Source organism: Macaca nemestrina, chromosome 3 (genome assembly GCF_043159975.1).
Source record: "Macaca nemestrina isolate mMacNem1 chromosome 3, mMacNem.hap1, whole genome shotgun sequence".
NCBI classification, from domain to species: domain Eukaryota; kingdom Metazoa; phylum Chordata; class Mammalia; order Primates; family Cercopithecidae; genus Macaca; species Macaca nemestrina.
Window position 1 is genome coordinate 15,062,989 of NC_092127.1, and position 20,363 is coordinate 15,083,351.

General features: G+C 35.4%; 1 protein-coding gene and 1 long non-coding RNA gene across 4 annotated transcripts in view; one reads left to right on the forward strand and one right to left on the reverse strand.

Moving 5' to 3' along the window:
* LOC105466647 (glycine receptor alpha 3) overlaps nt 1-20,363 on the forward strand; it is a 179,234-nt gene that overhangs the window by 79,857 nt on the left and 79,014 nt on the right. For all 3 annotated transcript variants that reach the window (XM_011715716.3, XM_011715717.3, XM_024788140.2), the window contains one exon: nt 15,336-15,559. In XM_011715716.3, coding sequence (XP_011714018.1) covers nt 15,336-15,559 — 224 coding nt within the window. The remainder of the gene's footprint in view (nt 1-15,335; nt 15,560-20,363) is intronic.
* Nucleotides 10,034-13,230, reverse strand: LOC105466645 (uncharacterized). Its single transcript, XR_978345.2, has 3 exons — nt 13,037-13,230; nt 10,673-10,901; nt 10,034-10,301 (listed from the first exon to the last, which is right to left on the reverse strand). It is a non-coding gene; the product is annotated as an uncharacterized lncRNA (long non-coding RNA).

A 20,363-nucleotide genomic window follows, 5' to 3' on the forward strand; every position in this document is an offset into this window, starting at 1 on the left:
CCTACCTACTTTTGATGGCAGCAGCACCACAGCACCATACAGAGTAGGGAAGAACTCTCTTCTTCCCTTGTGAGCCCAAGCACAAAGGCCATGCTACTAGTGGGGACATAGTCACCACTCACAGCTGCAGACTGGCGGCCCTCTGGCTTGCCTGCTCCAGCCTATAGTGGCAACAGCAACAGCTGCAGCCGCAGTGGTATATGGATGAAGAGAGGGGATCCTGTTCTGTACTCATAAACCCAGGCGCAGAGCTGTCACTTCTAAGATACATTATTTGTGGGGTTTTTTTTCAACTTAAACACCTATTGTATGTAATATCTCAATTTTAGAAATTACGAAATGTTTCAAAAATGCACTAAATATCTATAAGAATTGTTGAAATCAATCAAGATGCAAGGGTTATGAGGAAAACTAAAATATCATGCAAATAGTACCAAATAGGCTTCACTTTAGCTTTACCATGAATCATCCTGGCAGATAATTCTTTAATCAAGTGATCAAACTAAACATCACCCATGAAACAAGTCAACATCATGTGCTATTGAAATGATGCAATGAGAAGGGCACAGTATGCTTTCTGCAGCATTTTTGTTAAAAAGGAATAATACCAATCTAATTATGAGAAAACATCAGACAAACCCAAACCGAGGGACATTCAACAAAATAACTGGCTGGTATTCTTCAAAAACTGGCTGGTATCCTTCCGGTCCTTAACAGGACCCGAAAAAAATGAAAAAAGAAAAAAAGACTATGGCTGTCACAGATTAGAAGAGACTGAGTTAAAAGCTAAATGCAATGTGGGATCCTAGATTAGATCCTAGACTAGAAAAAAAGGGATATTAGAGGATATTAGATTCTTTAATTTTATAATCTTGAATTCTTTATTCATAATCTTGTGAAATTCAAAATAGGTCTGCAGGTAAGTTAATAGTATTGTATCAATGTTAATTTTCAGGTTTCAAAAACTACTATGGATATATAAAATATTAACATTAGCAGAAGCCATATAAAAGATTTAGAGAAACTTTTATTTTCTGTAACTTTTCTGTAAGACTAAATTTAAAAGAGAGGAAATAGCTTAATTCTGAATTTCCTTTTGAAATAATTTTTATTCCACAACAGCTATGGGTATTCCACAACAGATACAGAGTTTTCTATAATCAAATAGGTTGTCCTTTCTTGATGCTATTAAATGGGAAGGGTAAAGTAAGACAAAACAAGCCAACATAATGGATCTTCAATAATTTTGCATCTCTCTTCTATGGTATCATCCTTCTCCACCAACTCTGCTCCTAGGGACATAGATTGAGTTTCACAAGGACGAGGGAATCTCAAGAAAAAGAATGATGTATTCATGGCAATTATCTTCCAATAATTTATATCCTTCTGGGAAAGGTGATGAAACACCAGGGAACAGGCTTTAAAAGCTGTCATTTTTCTGCTGAGATCATAAGAGTTTTACAACTTGCAAATGGCTCGTATTGCAAGTCTGAATTTCCATCTATCTTCTTTTTATTCTCAAAACACTGAAGAAAAAGTAAACGTCAGAAACAAAGGAGAGAGATTTTTCCGTCTTAAATTTCTCCATGAGTTTGGCGGTGTCTTGCCCTGTAAAAGCCCAGTGGCTATTTGATTCAGAATGCAATATATTTTTGCAATTCTCTTTCCTTTCTGGGGCTTCTATTTCTTATTACTTATATTAGGACTAAATTGCTTGCTATTGACAATTTTAGTACCAGAGTTATTGCAGAACATGTTATACAATTATTTCATTCTGAACAATACTCAAAGCAAGCTTTAGTGTTCCTACTCTTCAAATTATGTCTCTTAAAATAGCTTATTAAAAACATCGAATAATACATTTTCTTACCCTCAAATTAATTAGGTGAGTCCCTGGTCAATACCCATTCACACAGCTTCTACTGATGTAAAATATTGAACTACAGATTCAATTTTAGCTTGCCAGCTTTCTAACAAATAATATTTCTTAAAATTTTAACTATTATTTTTAAAATTTCTTTCTTTTAACAACAAAATTGTTGTGATATATTGTGTTTTGTCATACCTGACTTTTTTTGTTTTTTAATAATTACTCTCACAAAAACCATGCTAGGGAATTTCTAGCAAATGCAAATTATTCTATGTGTCTGAGCAAAAGAAAAAACATTTTATATATTTGGATTCAAAGATGAGCAAAACTCGGGTGTGAACAAATAACCTCTTGCCTCACACAGGTTTAAATCTGTTCTTCCTAGGTTCTGCATCATAAGAAAACAGCATTCTAATCTTTTCAACAAATGTGTTGGAATAATTTGTCAACTATGCAGAAGAAAAACGTGAACTGCAATATGTACTCATACCTCATAGAAAAATTAACTCATGGTTGACCACAAACAGAAATATGAAATTTAAAATTATAAAATAATTAGAAGAAAACAAAAACATAGAAAATCTTTGTGACTTTGGATTAGATAAAGAGTTCTTAGATATAACACCTAAAGCACAATTTAAGAAATATAAATAATGGATAAAGTGATCTTTATCATAATTAAACACCTTTTTTTCTGTGAAAGATGCTGTTAATAGAAGGGGAAAAAAAAGCTATCTGCTGTGAAAAAACAAGTTTGCCAATCTCATGTCTGGCAAAGGATATTTATAAAGAACTCTAAAAACTTAATAGTAAAATAAAAACAATACTTTTAATGAGCAATTTAAATGTTTGTTACACTTCACTAAAAAAGGTATACGAATTGCAAATAGGCAGAAAATGCTACTTGACATCATTAGCCATTACTTAAATGCAAATTAAAACCACAATGAGTACAACTACACACATATTAGAAAAGGTGAGATTATTTTTTTAAACAAATCTGAATTTACTAATTACTGATAAGAGTGCAAAAAAACTGTAACTCTCCTATATAGTTGATGGAGTGCAAATAGCACAGCCACTCTAGAAAACAGTGTAGCAACTTTTTCTAAATGTAAACATGCACTTAATATGACATGGTAATCTCACTCCTAGATATTTACTTATGCGAAACAAACACGTATGCTTACATAAAATCCTGTAAACAAGTGTATACATTAGCATTATCCATAATCACAAAATACTAGAAAAACACCAGAAGTCCATCAATGGATGAATAAGCCCTGTGGCACGCCCATACAATTGAATGCAACTCAGCAATTAAGAGGAATAAACTGACACACATAATAACTTAAGTCAAGAAGGAGCCAGACTCAAAAAGTTAAATATCATATGATTCCGTTTAGACAACATTCTAGAAAAGGCAAAACAATGAGGCTGAAACCATCACTGGCTTTGAGGGAAGAGGTGTAGAGATGGTTTCAATACAAAAGGGCAACACAGGGAATATTTGCGGGTGTGAGCTCTAGTCTGTAACCTGCCTATGATGGTGGTTACACATCTCTCTGCATTTGTACAGCTCTATGTGTAAGCGCTATCTGAATTTTAAAACAAGTTAAATCAGGAACATTAACTATAAAATAGCTTAAAACAACACCAGCTTTCTTAGGTCTCACATGTATGTGGATCAGGAATTTGGGGAGGGATTTGCTGGGTAACTTTTCTGCTCCTCTTGTCATTGGTATAAACTCTCTGGTTTCAGCTGGAGGATCAGCTTGCCTTAAGTCTTCAAGATGATTTCATTCATATGCCTAGTGCCTTGGTGAGGAAGCCTGGAAATCTGGACCCAGCTGGGACTGTTGACCAGATTCTTACATGTGGCTCCTCCAGTGTAGTTTCTCAGGGGTTTCTTACTTCTGACATGGCAGCCAGCTATGTCTCAGAGCACTTCAAGAGACAGGGTAAAAGCTTTGAGAATTCTTACAACCCACAGGACATCTTTAATCTGACACAGTCGGCCTTCTAGTGATATTATTTAAGTTCTTCCAATATGCAAAACATAAATACCCCTTCCTAAAGACCCCAGCTTTTTTGTCCCACTGTAGCATTGTCTTGAAGTCTGGAATTGTGTCAACTAAATTAGACGCAAGTGCAAATGAGGTTCCCAAAGGGTGGATCTCATGATTCCTCTTGATCAAAAGGCCTGTGAATTTAAGAACAAGTTTTCTGTCCCACACAAAGGCAGCTTACAGAGGTGATACAGAATAGGAAAACTGCAATGGGGATAACATGCTGCTGTTCAATAGGGAAGGGGTGATGGGAAGTACATTGTAGTCACTGGTTCATAGCAATTCTGAAGCCTGGGAAAGCATATCCTTCCAGTTACATTATTAAGGCCCAGTCCTGCTCGCAGAAAATGTGGATATTGACTTGACCATGTGGACTCTTGTTTCTGCCTTCTGAGTTATCTTTCCTTTTCTGTAAAAAGGAGCCACATTTGCTATAAAGTAGCCTTTTCATACCACTTCCTGCTCATAGAAATGTGGGAACCTTGCAAGCTCTTTACATTTTGAACTGTCCCTGCCCATTTCAAATGAAGCCAGTGGTGCTTCTACTAGTCTAATTCTCTTAACATTTATGTGGGCTTCCTATGATTCTCTACCTTGGGCTGGGAATCAAGATTCTTTGAGATAATGTTCTTATGATTCTTAGAAACTTTTTAATCTACATGAGAACATTTATGAGGCACATTTTTAATATTTCTGAAGTATAGGCACAGGGTCGTAGCCACATCCTTGAGAAGATCTTTACCCGGAGCCCACAAAAAAGTGAGGTGGAATTTTTCTGGAATTTACCAGAAAATATTCTTAGCCAAATGCAACAGCTCATTAGTTGCATTTTCTGTTTTCTACATTACTGAAATGAGTTGTCAAGCTTTCTGCCCCACAATGTAGGGGTGGATTTTCTTTTCTCTCCTCTAATAAGGATTTCCTTCTCATTCCTTTAGCCATCACAACAATGTCTTCAAATCCTTGCAAGCTACTTCTTGCTACCTGGTCCCAGAGTCAAGGGAACATGTTTTAAGTTTTCTTCTTAGAGCAGCACCCACTTCTAGTTTCTTAGTTCTATTCCAGTTGTTGCTGCATAGCAAACTATCCCAAAACTTTGTGGTTTATACAAAACAAACATTTTATTACATGCCATGATTTTTGTAAGCCAGAGATCTGAGCAGGGCTTTACTAAGCCTTTTCCACATTGTTTGAACAGAAGTTGCTCAGTGGTATTTAGCTGGTATATGGCCATAGTCCCTGAGAGAAAATAATCTGCCACCATAAAAGAGACGTTGTCTATGAGATGGTGTCACTTGCAGTAAGCAGTATATTATATGTCATGCTGAGTTATTTTGATAGCAAAAGGCCTAATGAAAATCAGTGAGATCTCAGCTGTTGTTTTTGTCCTACGATACACCATTGGTAAAGATGCTTAATTTAGTCCATGTGCTCTCATCACTTCAAATAATTTTTCTGTCATGAAAGTATTCGAGTATAAATAGCAAGCTAATTGTACAGAGAAAAGAAATATCAATAGATTCAGAACAGATCAAAACTATAATATGGAAATGAAATAATCATACTTAAGTATTTCTAACAGTTTCAGCTGCAACATTATGCTAAACCTACAGTAGGATTTACATTCAACAAAATATGAATTTCCTCAAGTTTACTTGCTCAGATAGAAGGTAATACTCACAGGTTACCAAATATTTGTATGCGATGCAAGAACACACCAAAATTTTGCAACTTATCTTTTGCCTATGAAACCCTACATTCAAATACTTATAAATATGTATGCATAAATCCAAATACCTGTAAATGTAGAAATATTAAAATGAGTAGTGTTCTCTGCCCAAGTGGAAAATATCTAATGATTTATTACATTTTTCTTTTAATTCTGATTTTAATAGGTTGTATATGTATTACAGGTTATATATGTATTTAGGTTGTGTATGTCTTTAGGTTAGAGTGAATTGTGGATTTTAAAATTTTATTTGTTGCAGATGAAGCAAACATTTCATCTGTTACTGTCAAGAGCTATCCTAAATGAGGCAGCAATATTCAATGATGGTTTCTAAAAGAAGTTAATTCCTCTCCAGCTTTACAGTACACTTAGCCTCCACAGAGCTCCTTGGCCAGTCTCCAAATCAATAAACAACTAGTTAAGAATTATCTGGATTGCTCAGAAAGAAACCAAATGCAATTTAATTTTTTCTTTGACATATAATATTTCATTAACTAAAATTCTTCCAAAGTGGAACATTTTCCCTTTAATTTTTAACCTCTCACATTTCATAGTTAGTTATATGGCATATAAGCCCTCACAAATTAAAAAATTCCCAAAAGACAATAAGTGGTTTAAATTTCTGAAAATTTAAGTATCAGTTAAAATGTCAAACTGTGATAAGAAGCATGAGGGTTGGTTGTGCACTGTGGCTCACACCTGTAATTCCAGCACTGTGGGAGGTTGAGGTGTGCGGATCTGATGAGGTCAGGAGTTCGAGACCAGCCTGGCCTACATGGAGAAATCCCGTCTCTACTAAAAATACAAAAATTCGCCAGACATGGTGGTGGGCGCCTATAATCCTGGCTACCTAGAGCTGAGGCACAAAAATTACTTGAACCCAGGAGGCAGAGGTCACAGTGAGCCAAGATTGCACCACTGCACTCTAGTCTGGGTGACAGAGAGAGACTGTCTCAAAAGAAAAAAAAAATGCCTTAGCATTCAGAAAAATTTGAAAATAATTATTGGAATAATTATATTTACATGTTCAGTTTTCTTACTGAGGACAAATGTCAAATACAACAAATTTTTTTGTCAATAATATCTATTCCTTTGTTCTTATTTACTAAACCATATCTTTTATCAAATGCCAAGCTACTACATGTTAATAGTTCATTAAAAGTGTGAAGGGAAGTGTGAACTTTTAAACAGATTAAATTTTTAAATATGTGTGTGTATAACTAAAAATGTAGATATCTTTAAACGGGAAACACTTGAGGTAAACAAACTTGGTTCACATAATTTGTTTACTTTGGTAAAATTTGATCTTACACAGGCCCAAAATAAATCTTTTTTTCTTTGTTATTTCTATAACATTAGTCCCAAATTACATATGATATTTAAAAAAAAAAAAAAAAAACACTGATTGGTGGGAGGTAAATAGATAAACCCTGATAGTGTCAGATGTTGCTATCATGAAAAGTACTTGTATGCAAGATGAAGCTGTTAGGCCTTTACAAGCATCAGTTCGATCCTGAAACTTTATATACAGGGCAAATTTTACTATCATTTTTTCAATTCTAAATTATTTTTAAAGCATCTAGTTTTATGCCCAAAAGTTAGTATCATTTTATTAACAGATAGCTATTGTTTTCATCTTTTATGATGTTTGTGGATTCCCGTGGGTTTTATGTATAATACATATATACAGGCATTGTGATGGCTTATACATGTACATATACATCATTATGTATAGAGCACTCACTTCCAAAAATGTATCTCTGAAACTATATTACCTTACATATATAATTCTCTCAATAAGGCCCTTCATGCTTCTACAAACAAATGACCTCTGTGTTCTTAAATACACCATAAAACCTTGTAAAAACTTATGCTAAGTGAAAGAAGCCAGATGCAAAAGGTCACATATAGTGTGATTCTATTTATTTAAAATATCCAGAGTAGGCAAATCTATGGGGACAGAAGCAGATGAGTGGTTGCCAGAGACTAGAGGAGGAGGAAAGGAGAACATTAACTGGGTACAGGATTTCCTTTTGGGGTGAAAAAAAAGTTATGAAACTAGGTGGTGGTGGTGATGGCTGCGTAATACTGTTAATATATAAAACATCTCTCATGATAAATGTTACGTGTATTTGACCACGATTTTTAAAATTTTAAAAACACACATTTACAAAATAGAATACAGTTTACATCAGACATTTAAGGAAACACACTAGTTGGAATGTCTTCAAAAAAATTATTATTCTATGACACTATTATCCATCTCAAAATGTTGAAGTATCTCTCAACTTTTTTCAAAATATTTTCTTCCCATTACTGGGAAGAAATTCTTAGAATTCTGATTTGAAGAGCATTTGTAGTGTTGATTGGTAACAGAATGTTCCAAAGACCAAATGATACTTAATTTCCCCAGAGACTTTCACTGTTTCAGGAGCCAAGTCATATGTTCCAGTAGTAGAACAATTGTTTAGTGAAAGTCCAAAAATAATAGTAAACAGACACCCACATATTAAATATACAATACGAGGCCAAGTGCAGTGGCTCATGCCTGTAATTTCAACACTTTGGGAGGCTGAGGTGGGCAGATCACCTGAGGTCAGGAGTTCCAGACCAGCCTGGCCAACATGGCAGAACTCCATCTCTACTAAAAAATTCAAAAATTAGCTGGGCACAGTGGCAGGTGCCTGTAATCCCAGCTCCTCGGAAGGCTGAGGCAAGAGAATCGCTTGAACTAGGGAGGTGGAGGTTGCTGTGAGCAGAGTTGGCACCACTGCATTCCAGCCTGGGAGACAGAGCAAGGCTGGTCTCAATAAATAAATAAATAAATAAATAAATAAATAAATATACAAAATGCAAAATAATGTCTTATGTGTAAATGATTATGTTTATTTTAACATGCAAATTGTGTAATTAACATCAAGCAGCAATAAAATCAATCCAGAGAGAATATTCTGTTGGAATGAGTGGATTTGTGATGCAAATTTCAGGTCATGAACAAAAGTATTAATGGACCTCCATGCCCATGTTGTCTAAACTAGGAGATAAGCTTCCTCTTCCTAGTGGGTATAACGCAAAATGGAGTGAATTGGAGCTTAGGAGCTGAGAAGCAGGCAGAAAAATGATGTAGAAACTTGCTGTGAAGGACAGAGTGCAGTCCACCTGGTTATCTAGCCTTTTTTTTTTTTAAGGATGGAAATTAGTCATACAATTAGCAGACAAAGGAGAATTGAGTAGAAGTATTAAGTGAGCACAAAGACAGAAGGGGCTGGTGGATGAATGGGGGCTTGTGGAGCACGGCTATGCAGCACCTTAGCGGGAGAATAACTTGTTACCATGCGACTCAAGAGCAACAAAAATTACTACTTTTCATTGACAGCAAGCAGCTACTGGGAGTACTGGCCCTTTGTAGGTGTTTACACCTAAATCGAGGCACCCACAAACTGAATCAATTTCTTTCAACTTCTGGAAGAGTGTTTCCATGAACTAAGTTTACCTCTCCAGAAATTATTGCATTCGAGTGTACGGAATGGGTAGTATGCTTAATGGAATATAGCTTTGTATTGTTTTTGCTAGTATTTTAATTTTCAATCTTATATTCACACAGAAGTTACTAAATGAGATATGAAGAGTGTTATTTAATTGATCCAGCACATTTATGTTCTAATCAATCCCTCTTAATTGTATGTTTCCAGAACTGGTACACAATTAGATTGCTTTTGAAAAAAATTTGGGAATTTTAAAATCTTCTTTTTTCTAAGAGAATAATTGTACATATGGATAATGGAGAAATCAGAGGGAGATTTAAGATAACCTTTTAAGCCTCTAAATAGTTCTTATAAAATGACTTTCTTCCCTGTTGCTTTAGAGAATTGAAAGACATTTTCCCAATGGGCCTTTACTGCAGAATCAGTGGCCCCAGACGACCATCCTCCCTGTGGAGGGGTTCACAGAGCAGATGGTATAGGCAACATGGGGGGATATTATAGAGATGATGTTAGTAGCAATTATGGCACCATTGGGTGTCGGTATTCTCTGTTTCCTGACGCATGGCAACCTATGTTGTACAATACTTCAGAACTGTAAAAGCTTATACAGCTAAACCAGTGAAACATTGGTAGGGAGTATGAACTTCATTCTTGTTTATTTGACATAGGTGAGTTATTTTCTGAACATTTTGAAACTTGCCAAGATCTCTGATTAGGATTTTTTTAAAACAAAAAGAATTCTGGATTACTTTTTCCATCTGGCTATGAATCCAGTGGTATTTGCCTTAAGTGTTCTACCCTCTCCGATGACTGGCCAAAAAAATCTATTGTTTTAGAGATGTCTTCAAAAACTGGTAATAATATTGTATGCAAATCAGTTCAAAAAGATATAATAGTTTCCCATTGCTGCTGTCACACATTGCCACAAATTTAGTGGTGTTTCTGTTCTTTTATGAGATGGTCAGTCAGGCGTGGCCACAGAGGAAACAGGGAGACTCAGGAAAAAACACAGTTTATTATACTCACAGGTCCTAGAAACAAGAGGCACAGCATCCCATGCAGGACCATGTGAGAAAGACATCATGGTGGTCAGGAGGCAGAAGGTAGGCACATGAAAGTTCAAGCCACAGCCTTTATTGGGGTTTCCGCTGCAAAGGCAGGCAAAGCAAAGGTGGACAGTTTATTTAGGGTTGCCTAGCTTGAATAATTTTGCAAGGATTTGGGCTCTAGAGATGGTTTCTAGTTGCCTGGTTCCTAGCCCAGAGATGACTAAGGCACAGGAACACTGTCTTCTGGGTGCACTGGCTGATAGAGGAGGGAAGATTCTGAGCTTACTAGTTTGTTTACTCAAGATGTGCTCCAGGCTGGGCCCTCTGCTATCTCTGAAATTTGACTAGCACTGGGAGAGGTAGTCTCTCCTCAGCCAGAAGGGTTTTTTAAGATGTCAGAAAAACACAACATACAGAAAACTTTAAAAATATTTATACTGCAAGTGGCTTGAACAACACTAATGTATTACCTTACACTTCTCGAGGTCAGAAGCAAGTGTGTTTTGCCAGACTAAATTCAAGGCGTCTACAGGGCTGTGTTCCTTCTGGAGGCTCTAGGAGAAAACCCATTCCTTTGCTTTTACAGCTTCTAGAGGCTGCCCACATTCTTTGGTTCTTTCTTGACCCTTTTCCTCCAGCAGATTCACATCACATCATTTTGGCGCTGACTCTCTTTCTCCTCTTTCAGCTATAAGAATTCTTATAACAAGGTTTCTTTTGGTATATAATTCCATACATAATATATATGTGATTAAGTATAATTTAATAACATAAACATTATTGAATCCTTTACCTAGACTTAGAGCTAAAACATTACCAATATTAAAAATACCTGTATAATCCACTGTCTCATTCCCCAGCATTTCCCTAGGTAATCACTATCATAAAGTTGGTGATTATAATTCTATATTGATGGATATGTATACATATATACACACACACACATACATGCACACATACATACATACACATAAAGATATATATAAAAAGAGAGAGAAAGAGAGAAATTGCTTGGTTTTGAATTTTACAAAAATGATGCCATACATTATATCCTCAGCATTTGCTTTTTTTCTTTATACTGTTTAACATTTATAAGACTCATCCTCATCATTGGAAATAGTGGTAATTTATTTTCATTGCTAGATATTTGATTTGATTGACATGGCACAGTTTATTACGCATTTTTCTGCCAATGGATATTTGTTGGTTTCAGGTTTTGGTTTGGTTTGGCTTGGTTTTTCATTAGAGCTAACAGTGTTGCTATAAATACTTTTGTATATGTCTTCTGTTGCACAAACACAAAGGTTTCTTTAAGTTTTGTATTTTGAGCCAAAATGTTTGTATCCTGAGTATGCACATATCAAATTTATGTTACAATGTTAATTTTTCAATTTTTTTTTTAACTTTTGAGAGGGAGTCTCGCTCTGTCACCAGGCTGGAGTGCAGCGGCATGATCTCAACTCACTGCAACCTCTGCCTCCTGGGTTCAACTGACTCTCCTTCTTCAGCCTTCCAAGTAGCTGGGACTACAGGCGCATGCCAACATGCCCAGCTAATTTTTGTGTTTTTAGTAGAGATGGGGTTTCACCATGTTGGCCAGGATGGTCTCGATCTCTTGACCTCGTGATTCACCCACCTTGGCCTCCCAAAGTGCTGGGATTAAAGGCATGAGCCACTGTACCTGGCCATTTTTTTCCATCTTTTTATGTTTTTCGCAGCAATGTATAAAGCATTATTTTGCCCTGTATTTTTGACAAATTCTGATATCATCAAAAGTCTTATTTTTAACAGCCCAGTAAATATAAAATAGTATCTCATTAATATCTTAATTTTCACTTCTTTGTTTACTAATGTGGTTGAACATTTTTTCAGATACTTACTGGATATTTGCAATGCCTGCCTAGTAAAATGTTGTGATTGTTTTGGCCATTTTTTCTACTCAGTTTTTTCTCTTTTTCTCAATTATCGCTATGAAATCTTTTAAAGCATGTTAATAATCAACTGTCAGTTGTATATGTGGCAAACACCTTCTTGCAGTATAATTTATGTTTTCATTATCCTTAAGTGACCTTTGGATGTACAGAATTTCTTAATTCTGACATCGCAGAATTTATTAACCTTTATTTTATGATCAATATTATTGTGCTTTTTAAATAATTTACCCTACCTCAAGGCCACATAAATACTCTGCTGAATTTCCTTTTAAAAAAATTTTTACCCATCATATTTGAACTTTTAATTCACTCCAAGTCACCTTGAGTAGCGTCATGTTGAGATGTAATTTGACCTTTTGCCGTGTACAAAATGTGTTGTACAAGGTCCTTTTCTTCTTCGCTCCAGGGAATTTTATTACAGGCAAGTTATTTCACGTCTAGTTACTAGGACTTCTCCTAGGGTGGTACTATTTTGACTGTCAGTTTACTTACCCCTTTCTTTACACATTTTCACAAATAGCCAAAATTCAAAAATAATTAATATAGTTGGTTGCTGGGTATAATGGGATACTGTGGCTATGAAGAATCAGCCTTAAAAAACCATTTTCAAAATGCTGAATGTGGTTATTTAGTAACTTTACATCTCAATGCTAATCTGCAGGCAAAGCAAAACCAAAACTGTAAGGAGTAGTAAAATCTTAGTTTCTAAGGTTTTCAGGACATCATTATTTTTGTTTTGCTTTGAATCCTGGCCCTGAACCAAAGTATAGAAAGATTTAATCAAGCTAATTAACATATTCAGCATCTCACCTCTTAATACAATTTAGGAGTGAGAATGTCAAAAATTTATTCTTTTAGCTATTTTGAAATATACAATACATTATTATTAACTGTACTTACCATGCAGTACAATAGATCAGAAAATCGTATTTTCCATGCTGTCGTGAATTCTCTTAGGGTGGTACTATTTTGACGGTCAGGTTACTTACCCCTTTCTTTACACATTTTCACAATGGCATCCAGTGACCTCAGATGCTTCTTACTTTCCTAAACTAAATGTATTAAGAGACAGAGATATTTCAGATAGAGCATCACAATGGGCATAGAGCATCACAACATTTGGCCTTGGTGACAGGTGACTGTTGCTTTTTCCTTGTATTACTTAGAAACAGAAACTGAAAGATACTTAGCATCTTTCCCAGTTCACATTTGGAGCAAAAAGTGTTCCCGGAAGAACTGAAAATGTATCTGTAAAGTGTATCACTAGTACTAATAATATAAGGATAAAGAGATTCTACCAAATTTTATTACATATACTGCAACTTAAAGAGCACTTTTATTTTAGCCTAAGTGTGGTGAACAGCTGCAGAGAGTTCTAAATCAAGAAATGTGACAGCAAAAAATGCTTCAAACAACTTGATTATGTGTCTTATAAATCAGTACAATGTAAATTCTTTACTAGTCAGTTATCTTTCCTGGCAGGTATGATTATAACTTGACCTTGTTCAGTCTTCTCCTGCCTATAAAGCAGAGAGAGACTGATTTGGTCAATCACTGATTCCTTTAGTGGTATTGAGGGCACACACTGGAGAATGGCGAAGGAAACAAGAACTGGGCACCAACCATGGAGCTGTGCTTCCTGGTGCCCTGGACTACAGGCTAAGAGAAGATGACCTGTTCTAGGCTGGTAGAAGCTTGTTCACATATCCCCATTTACAGGTTCTCTAGATCCTTGTGGCGGGTGAGATTTCCACAATATCGTTAGCTTTCTGGTAAAAAGTTGAAGTGAACTCTGCTCCATTGTCACTTTGGAAGATACCTGGGGCAGCTAGCAAACAGAAAAAATATTTTCTGGTATGTAACCTTAGTTGCAGTTAGAAGATAGCCTCAGGGCACAAATACTGATCAAGGTGATGTACAGATGTGTAACATTCAGTACAAACTCTGACTTCAACCTACTGATAACATAAGCAATCTACCTGCTCTGATATCATTAAAGCATTCGTTGTGATTGCCTGGTTACTACATTCTGATGTCTCATAATTTGGTATTCAAGAAATAGAAAAATAGATGAAAACTGACTTTCAGTTTTTATGAGTATCTTCAGCCTTGGCTATTTTGCATGCAAATACAGTGGTCTTCAAATGTTTGCTTTGATCATGCTTACAATGAGATCTATATTTATTTTATTGGCTCATTTCAAAAATCTAGAAAAAAGTATTTACAAAGACATATGTGGTACTTATTTTCATACACTGTGTATATAAAAACACTACACATATACTCAGCTGTCAACATTTGTCATTCTACACATTAGTCCAAAATTGTGAGCAAGAATTTGGTTGAAATCATTGACTCCTTTTACAATTAACTATGAAAGATCTAATTGGGAAATCTCATTAGCCAAATTTTCTTGAAGTATTATTGACAATAATTGTCCTTTATTATTCTTTCATTATTCTAAAATCAGCTTTATTTTTCTTAAATTACTTATTTCATAGAACTTACTTGCTATGTTAAACATGAGAAAATGTGCTTTCATTGTGAAGAAGTGTATATGGTCATTTTTGTAACACAGAGAGCTTTTAAGACAAGTTCACTAAACATATTCTGGATGTTGTTGGATATCTACTAAAAGAAATTATTCTAAAAATAAATGCAAAGATGAAAATATCTTTCTCTAAGTGTCTAATAGCATTCCAGCATTTTATTCTGACAAAGCAGGAAAGTAAAATTGGAATGGAACAAGTTTTAAACATGATAAATTGTGGTCTTTTCTTTGGAGGCATATAGGTCACTGAAGGTATATGGCCAAAACCTCAGAACTAGGATGACTCTTCTAAGTGGTAATCAGTGAGGATCCTGGGGGACGGAAGTACCCAAGAATGTCATTGATTCCTGTTATAATTCAGAAAAACCCAAAGAACAGTACATAAGATCCAAAACTCTTTTTTATAAGACTTTATTATTTAGAGAAGTTTTAGGTTGACAGCAAAATTAAGAAGAAGGTACAGAGATTTCCATCCTCCCTCTGTCCCAACACTTGTATAGCCTCCTCAATTAACTATGCAACCCATCCCCAAGAAGGATACATTTTCTACAGTCGATGAGCCTGCGTTGGCACCACATTGACACTATGGGTTCTAAACTTTTTAAAGCAGGGTTTTTTTTCTTTCTTTCTTTTGTTCTTTTATCATAGGATTACAGAGTGAATATCTTTCTTCGCCAGAAATGGAATGATCCCCGCCTCGCGTACAGTGAGTATCCTGACGACTCTTTAGACCTCGACCCCTCCATGTTGGACTCCATTTGGAAACCTGATTTATTCTTTGCCAATGAAAAGGGTGCCAACTTTCATGAAGTCACTACAGACAACAAATTGCTAAGAATTTTCAAAAATGGAAATGTTCTTTATTCAATAAGGTGAGTCGTGGACTTAAATTGCCGATTTCAGTGAAATAGAATATCATGGTGTTTTGTTGGTTAGTTTGTTTGTTTGGTGACAGTTTTGAAATTTTTGAGCAAGTGCTATCATTATTGCACTTCAGTTCCTCTAATATACCCTTTCCCAAATATGTCTGATCAATAGTAACAGACCCAAGTCCTAGATTCAGGAACTATATAAATAATTCTTGGAAATCCACTTTTAAAACAAATGGTCCTGGTGATTCTTAATATCAGCCAGGTTGTCAAGAATCTTAAAGCCAAAGTGAAAGGCATCAGAATCATACATTGTGATAATATTTTTATGTATATGTGTCTTCTTCAAATATATATGTGTTAAGAAATGTTTAGGTTTGCTCATCTGAGATCCATTTTACATAGATTATTTTTCTGGTATATGTTTTTATAAAATATCCTTGAGCTTCTCTGGTCGTTCTTTTGCATGTTTGCCCTAGCTGTTCAATTTTCATCCTTTCTAACATGCTGCAAAGTGGTGATTTGTTGATAAACTTTGAACAAGGCAGGAAAGAAAAAAATCACTATATTATGTGAAGATGAATGACAAAACCTTTATCATGATCCCTGGAAAAGATCTTATTTACATTTATGTTCCTCATTATTGACTCATCAAAAGAGCATATAGCATTTAAAAAATAATGCCAATATTGAATAATAATTAATACCAAACCATAAACATTAATAAAAAAATTTTGACAGTTGAACTCTAGGATACATGTAACTTCAGCAGTTCATTAAATATGAAAGAAATTTAGAGTCAGTAAATAGCTACTTACAGGATATACTTGATGATTTTTGTCACATCTGAAAAAATCTTCTAAAATGAAGTGATTATTTTAAAAATTTCCATAATTGTTTTTCTAATTTTGTTCAATTGTGAAGAACAGGACACAAGAACAGAATTAATGTTATGTTTCTTAGGAGAGGGAGAATATGTTAGACTTCTAGCAAGAGTCAAATATTTAAATACGTTTATCTCCAGTAACATGTTTTAAAAGGCATCAAGGTAGGCTTAATATTGAGGTCTTAGGCTTAAATTTTAATTCATTCTATTTTCTCTCTCTCTTATCTTCTCTTCTGTGAACTTTTCTTCTCATCAGGAATGGGGACATTTGATTTGGAGTTCCTATGCCCAATATCGGGGATAAGCGAGTAGGATTCTAAAATGTAATCTCAACAGCTTACTGATTTTGAAAATTTTTTTCTGCAAAGTGGTTTTATAAATAATGCTTTACTCCATGTCTACTCTTCATCTCTGCATCCCAATGTACTATGTCTGCTTTTCACATTTACCTATTTCATGTGAACATATTTCTTTTCCGTACATTTATTGATTTGATTTCTAAAAGTGACAGGGTGACATCACTCTATTGTGAATAGATCCTTTCATCAGAATTCTGAAAAACAACAAATATGTAGTAATATGATCTTGAGTGATTAACTGCTACATATGACACAAAGGAAGATTTCAGGTTCCACCACTGATAAGCCCTATATTCTCATATAAATGAATAAATTAATGGTGAATTCCAGGTCTATGCAAGAAAATTTTGCACCTTTTAAAAAAATTACCAAAAATCTCCCTGCTCCCTTGCCCTGCCACTAGATATCTAAAGATAGTAAGAATCTCACTTCTAGGAAGATGGAACAGACATACTTTTTTCTATTCTACCTGCTAAATACAACTAAAAACCCTGGACACAGTATATATAACAAACTTAAGGAGATGCCCGGTGCTGGACATAAGCACAGGCTGGGTAAGGACCTTGGAACCTGAGAAACAATGTGGAGGTGAATTCCCAGGATTTTCCTTTTACTTCATATACCCTAGACTTGAAGATGAAGAAACTGGCAACATGGCAACATCAGCGGGTACAGACAGAAAACAAAGTCCCAACAAAAGCCAAATTTCTCTAGCAAATCTAACATTCTCTGGAGGTTAGGAAAGGGGAAGCCTAGCAAGACAGAAAAGCTTTAGACAACTGCTCTACTCCAGCCCAACACCACAGGAAGAAATGCAACCCCACTTCAGACAGCAAAGCCCAAATGGAGAGCCCAGACTTCCAGTCTTACGAGGTGGTATTGAGGTACCGTCACACCTAACTCAAGATGGTGTCAGGAAAGGACAAACAATGAACTGGATTTTCATGCCCCACCATCCTATAGTGAGCCTCATACCTCCCAGTGCCAGGAAGACCACATAGAGAGCCAGGAATTCTACACTTTCCCTGCAGAAACAAGGTATACATACCCTCCCTCCCTGCTGGGGTGGTTTTAGAGAAGACTTAGAGGACAGTCAATATTTTCAACATCACCTAGCAGTTATGAGGCCACTCCCACCATAGTGTCAGTGGACATCATGCTTACAGGTGGGACATCCAGCAATAAGGAGAAGCCTGTCCCCTCACAGGCCTGTATAGAGAGTGATTAAGAAACAGACACAAGATAGCACCTTCCCTTGACAAAGCAGAGCAATGTCAGAGAAAACCAAAAAAGTTTAAATAAGAGCCAGACTCTAATAAAATAATATTTATATGTCTAGGCTTCAACCAAGAAACATTCATCATACAGAGAACCAGAAATCAGACAAAGAACCATAAATGTTCAATAATTATGGAAAAAGACAATCAACTGATGGCAACATCAAAATGGCAAAGATGAGGCCAGGAGTGTTGGCTCACACCCTGCAATCCCAGCACTTTGGGAGGCTGAGGCAGGCAGATCGCTTGATCCCAGGAGTTTGAGACCAGCCCAGGCAACATGATAAAACCCTGTCTCTACAAAAAAATACAAAATTAGCTGGGCAAGGTGGCATCCACCTGTGTTCCAAACGACTAGAAAAACTAACGTGGGAGGATCTCTTGAGCCTAAGAGACAGAGGTTGCAGTGAGTCCAGATCATACCACTGCACTCCAGCCTGGGTAACAGAGCAAGTCTCTATCTCAAAGGAAAAGACAAAAATGTTAGGTATCTGGCAAAGACTTTAAAGTAGCCATGATAAATTTGCTTCAGTGAGCAATTACACATATGCTTGAAACAAAATGAGAAATTATAAAGCCTCAGCAAAGAAATAGAAGCTATAAAGTGAAACCAAATCAAAATTTTAGACCTAAAAATACAGTAATTGAAATGAAAACTCAGTGTATGGGTGGAACAACAAAAAAATGGAGAAGATAGAAAAGAGAATCAATGAACCATAAAACAGAACCACAAAAATTACTCAATGTAAGCAACAGAGAATGAATAGATTGGTGGTGGAGCCTGGGAAATAGCCTCAGGGATCTGTGACATTACAACAAATGATCTAACATTCATGTCATCAGAGTGTCAGATGGCGGGGAAAGGGTATGAAGCTAAAAAAACTAGAGAAAATAATGGCTAAAATGTTAATAAATTTTGCAAACGGCATAAGACTACAGATTCAAGAAGTTGAATTCCCTAACATGATAAATCCAAAGATGTCCATATGAAGACACATAATGCATAAACTTCTGAAAACTAAATACAAATCCTGAAAGCATCCAGAAATTAATGACGTCTTATGAAGGCAAAACAATTAGAATGAGAGTAGATTTTTTAGATGTTATTGAAGTCTGAAAGAAGCTACAAATATATTTTTAGGTGATGAAAGGAAGGAACTCTCATCTGAGAATCTTGTACCTGGGAAGATATCCTTTGGGAATAAAGGGGAAATCAAAACGTTATTGGATAAAGGAAAACAGAGAATTAATCACAAGTAAATCTATCTGGAAAGTATGGCCAAAGAAGCTTTCTGAAAAAAAGAAAATGATAAAAGAAGGAGCATACGAATATCAAGAAGGAAAAAAGGACACAGGAAGCAAAAATATGAGTGAATATAATAGACTTTCCCACTCATTTTGAGTTTCCTAAATTATATTTGAGAGTTCTAGCAAAAAGTATAAGGCAGATGTAAGGGGAAAATGAAAGAAACAAATGAGAAAACATTTTTTTATAAATGCATTGACAGAAGTTAACAAGACCGGGAAGATCTCAAGTTGTCTAATATCCGTTCTGTGGTCACATGACTTGACGTTAACTGGGAAGATGATTTGTCCAGATATATAAAAATATGAAACTCATTTATCCTTCAATTCAGCATTTCTGTTTCTAGGAATCTAAATTACATACGTATGTGTAGATAAGATACCTTTACAAAGAGACCCACTGAAACACTGAAATAGCAACAAAAATGGCCTTTATATGTTCACTAATAAGAACATAACTGAACACAATGATAACCCAATGAAAGTTATAAAATAACTTTCATGAGATAGACCTGAATGTAAGCCTACATGATATATTTCAGTTCAAGAAAAATGTTTTGTATATTTTTATTTAAGGCATACACACACACACACACACACACACAAATACATATATGCATAACTATGTATGTAAAAATATACATATATATAAATCTATACAAGAAGTTTACACTAACCCCAAACAATTTGGGAATGAATAGGAATAGTGGAATTTGGGCAGGAATAAAAGGGAACTGTACATTTTGCTATATGTAATTTTATATTGTTTGAATTTTTCATAACGAGTTATGTATTACTTATTAATTAAATACATATATTTTAAGTTATAAAGTCTCTTAACATGAGGTCATGATTCTTCACTCTTCTGTGCTGTGGGTTCATGAATGTTATCAGGGGACCCATGACAGGGTATAAGTAAAATAAGTTTCATTCCTTCCTGCTGAGTTAAAAACTATTTTTGTAAAAGGTGTCATTTTATT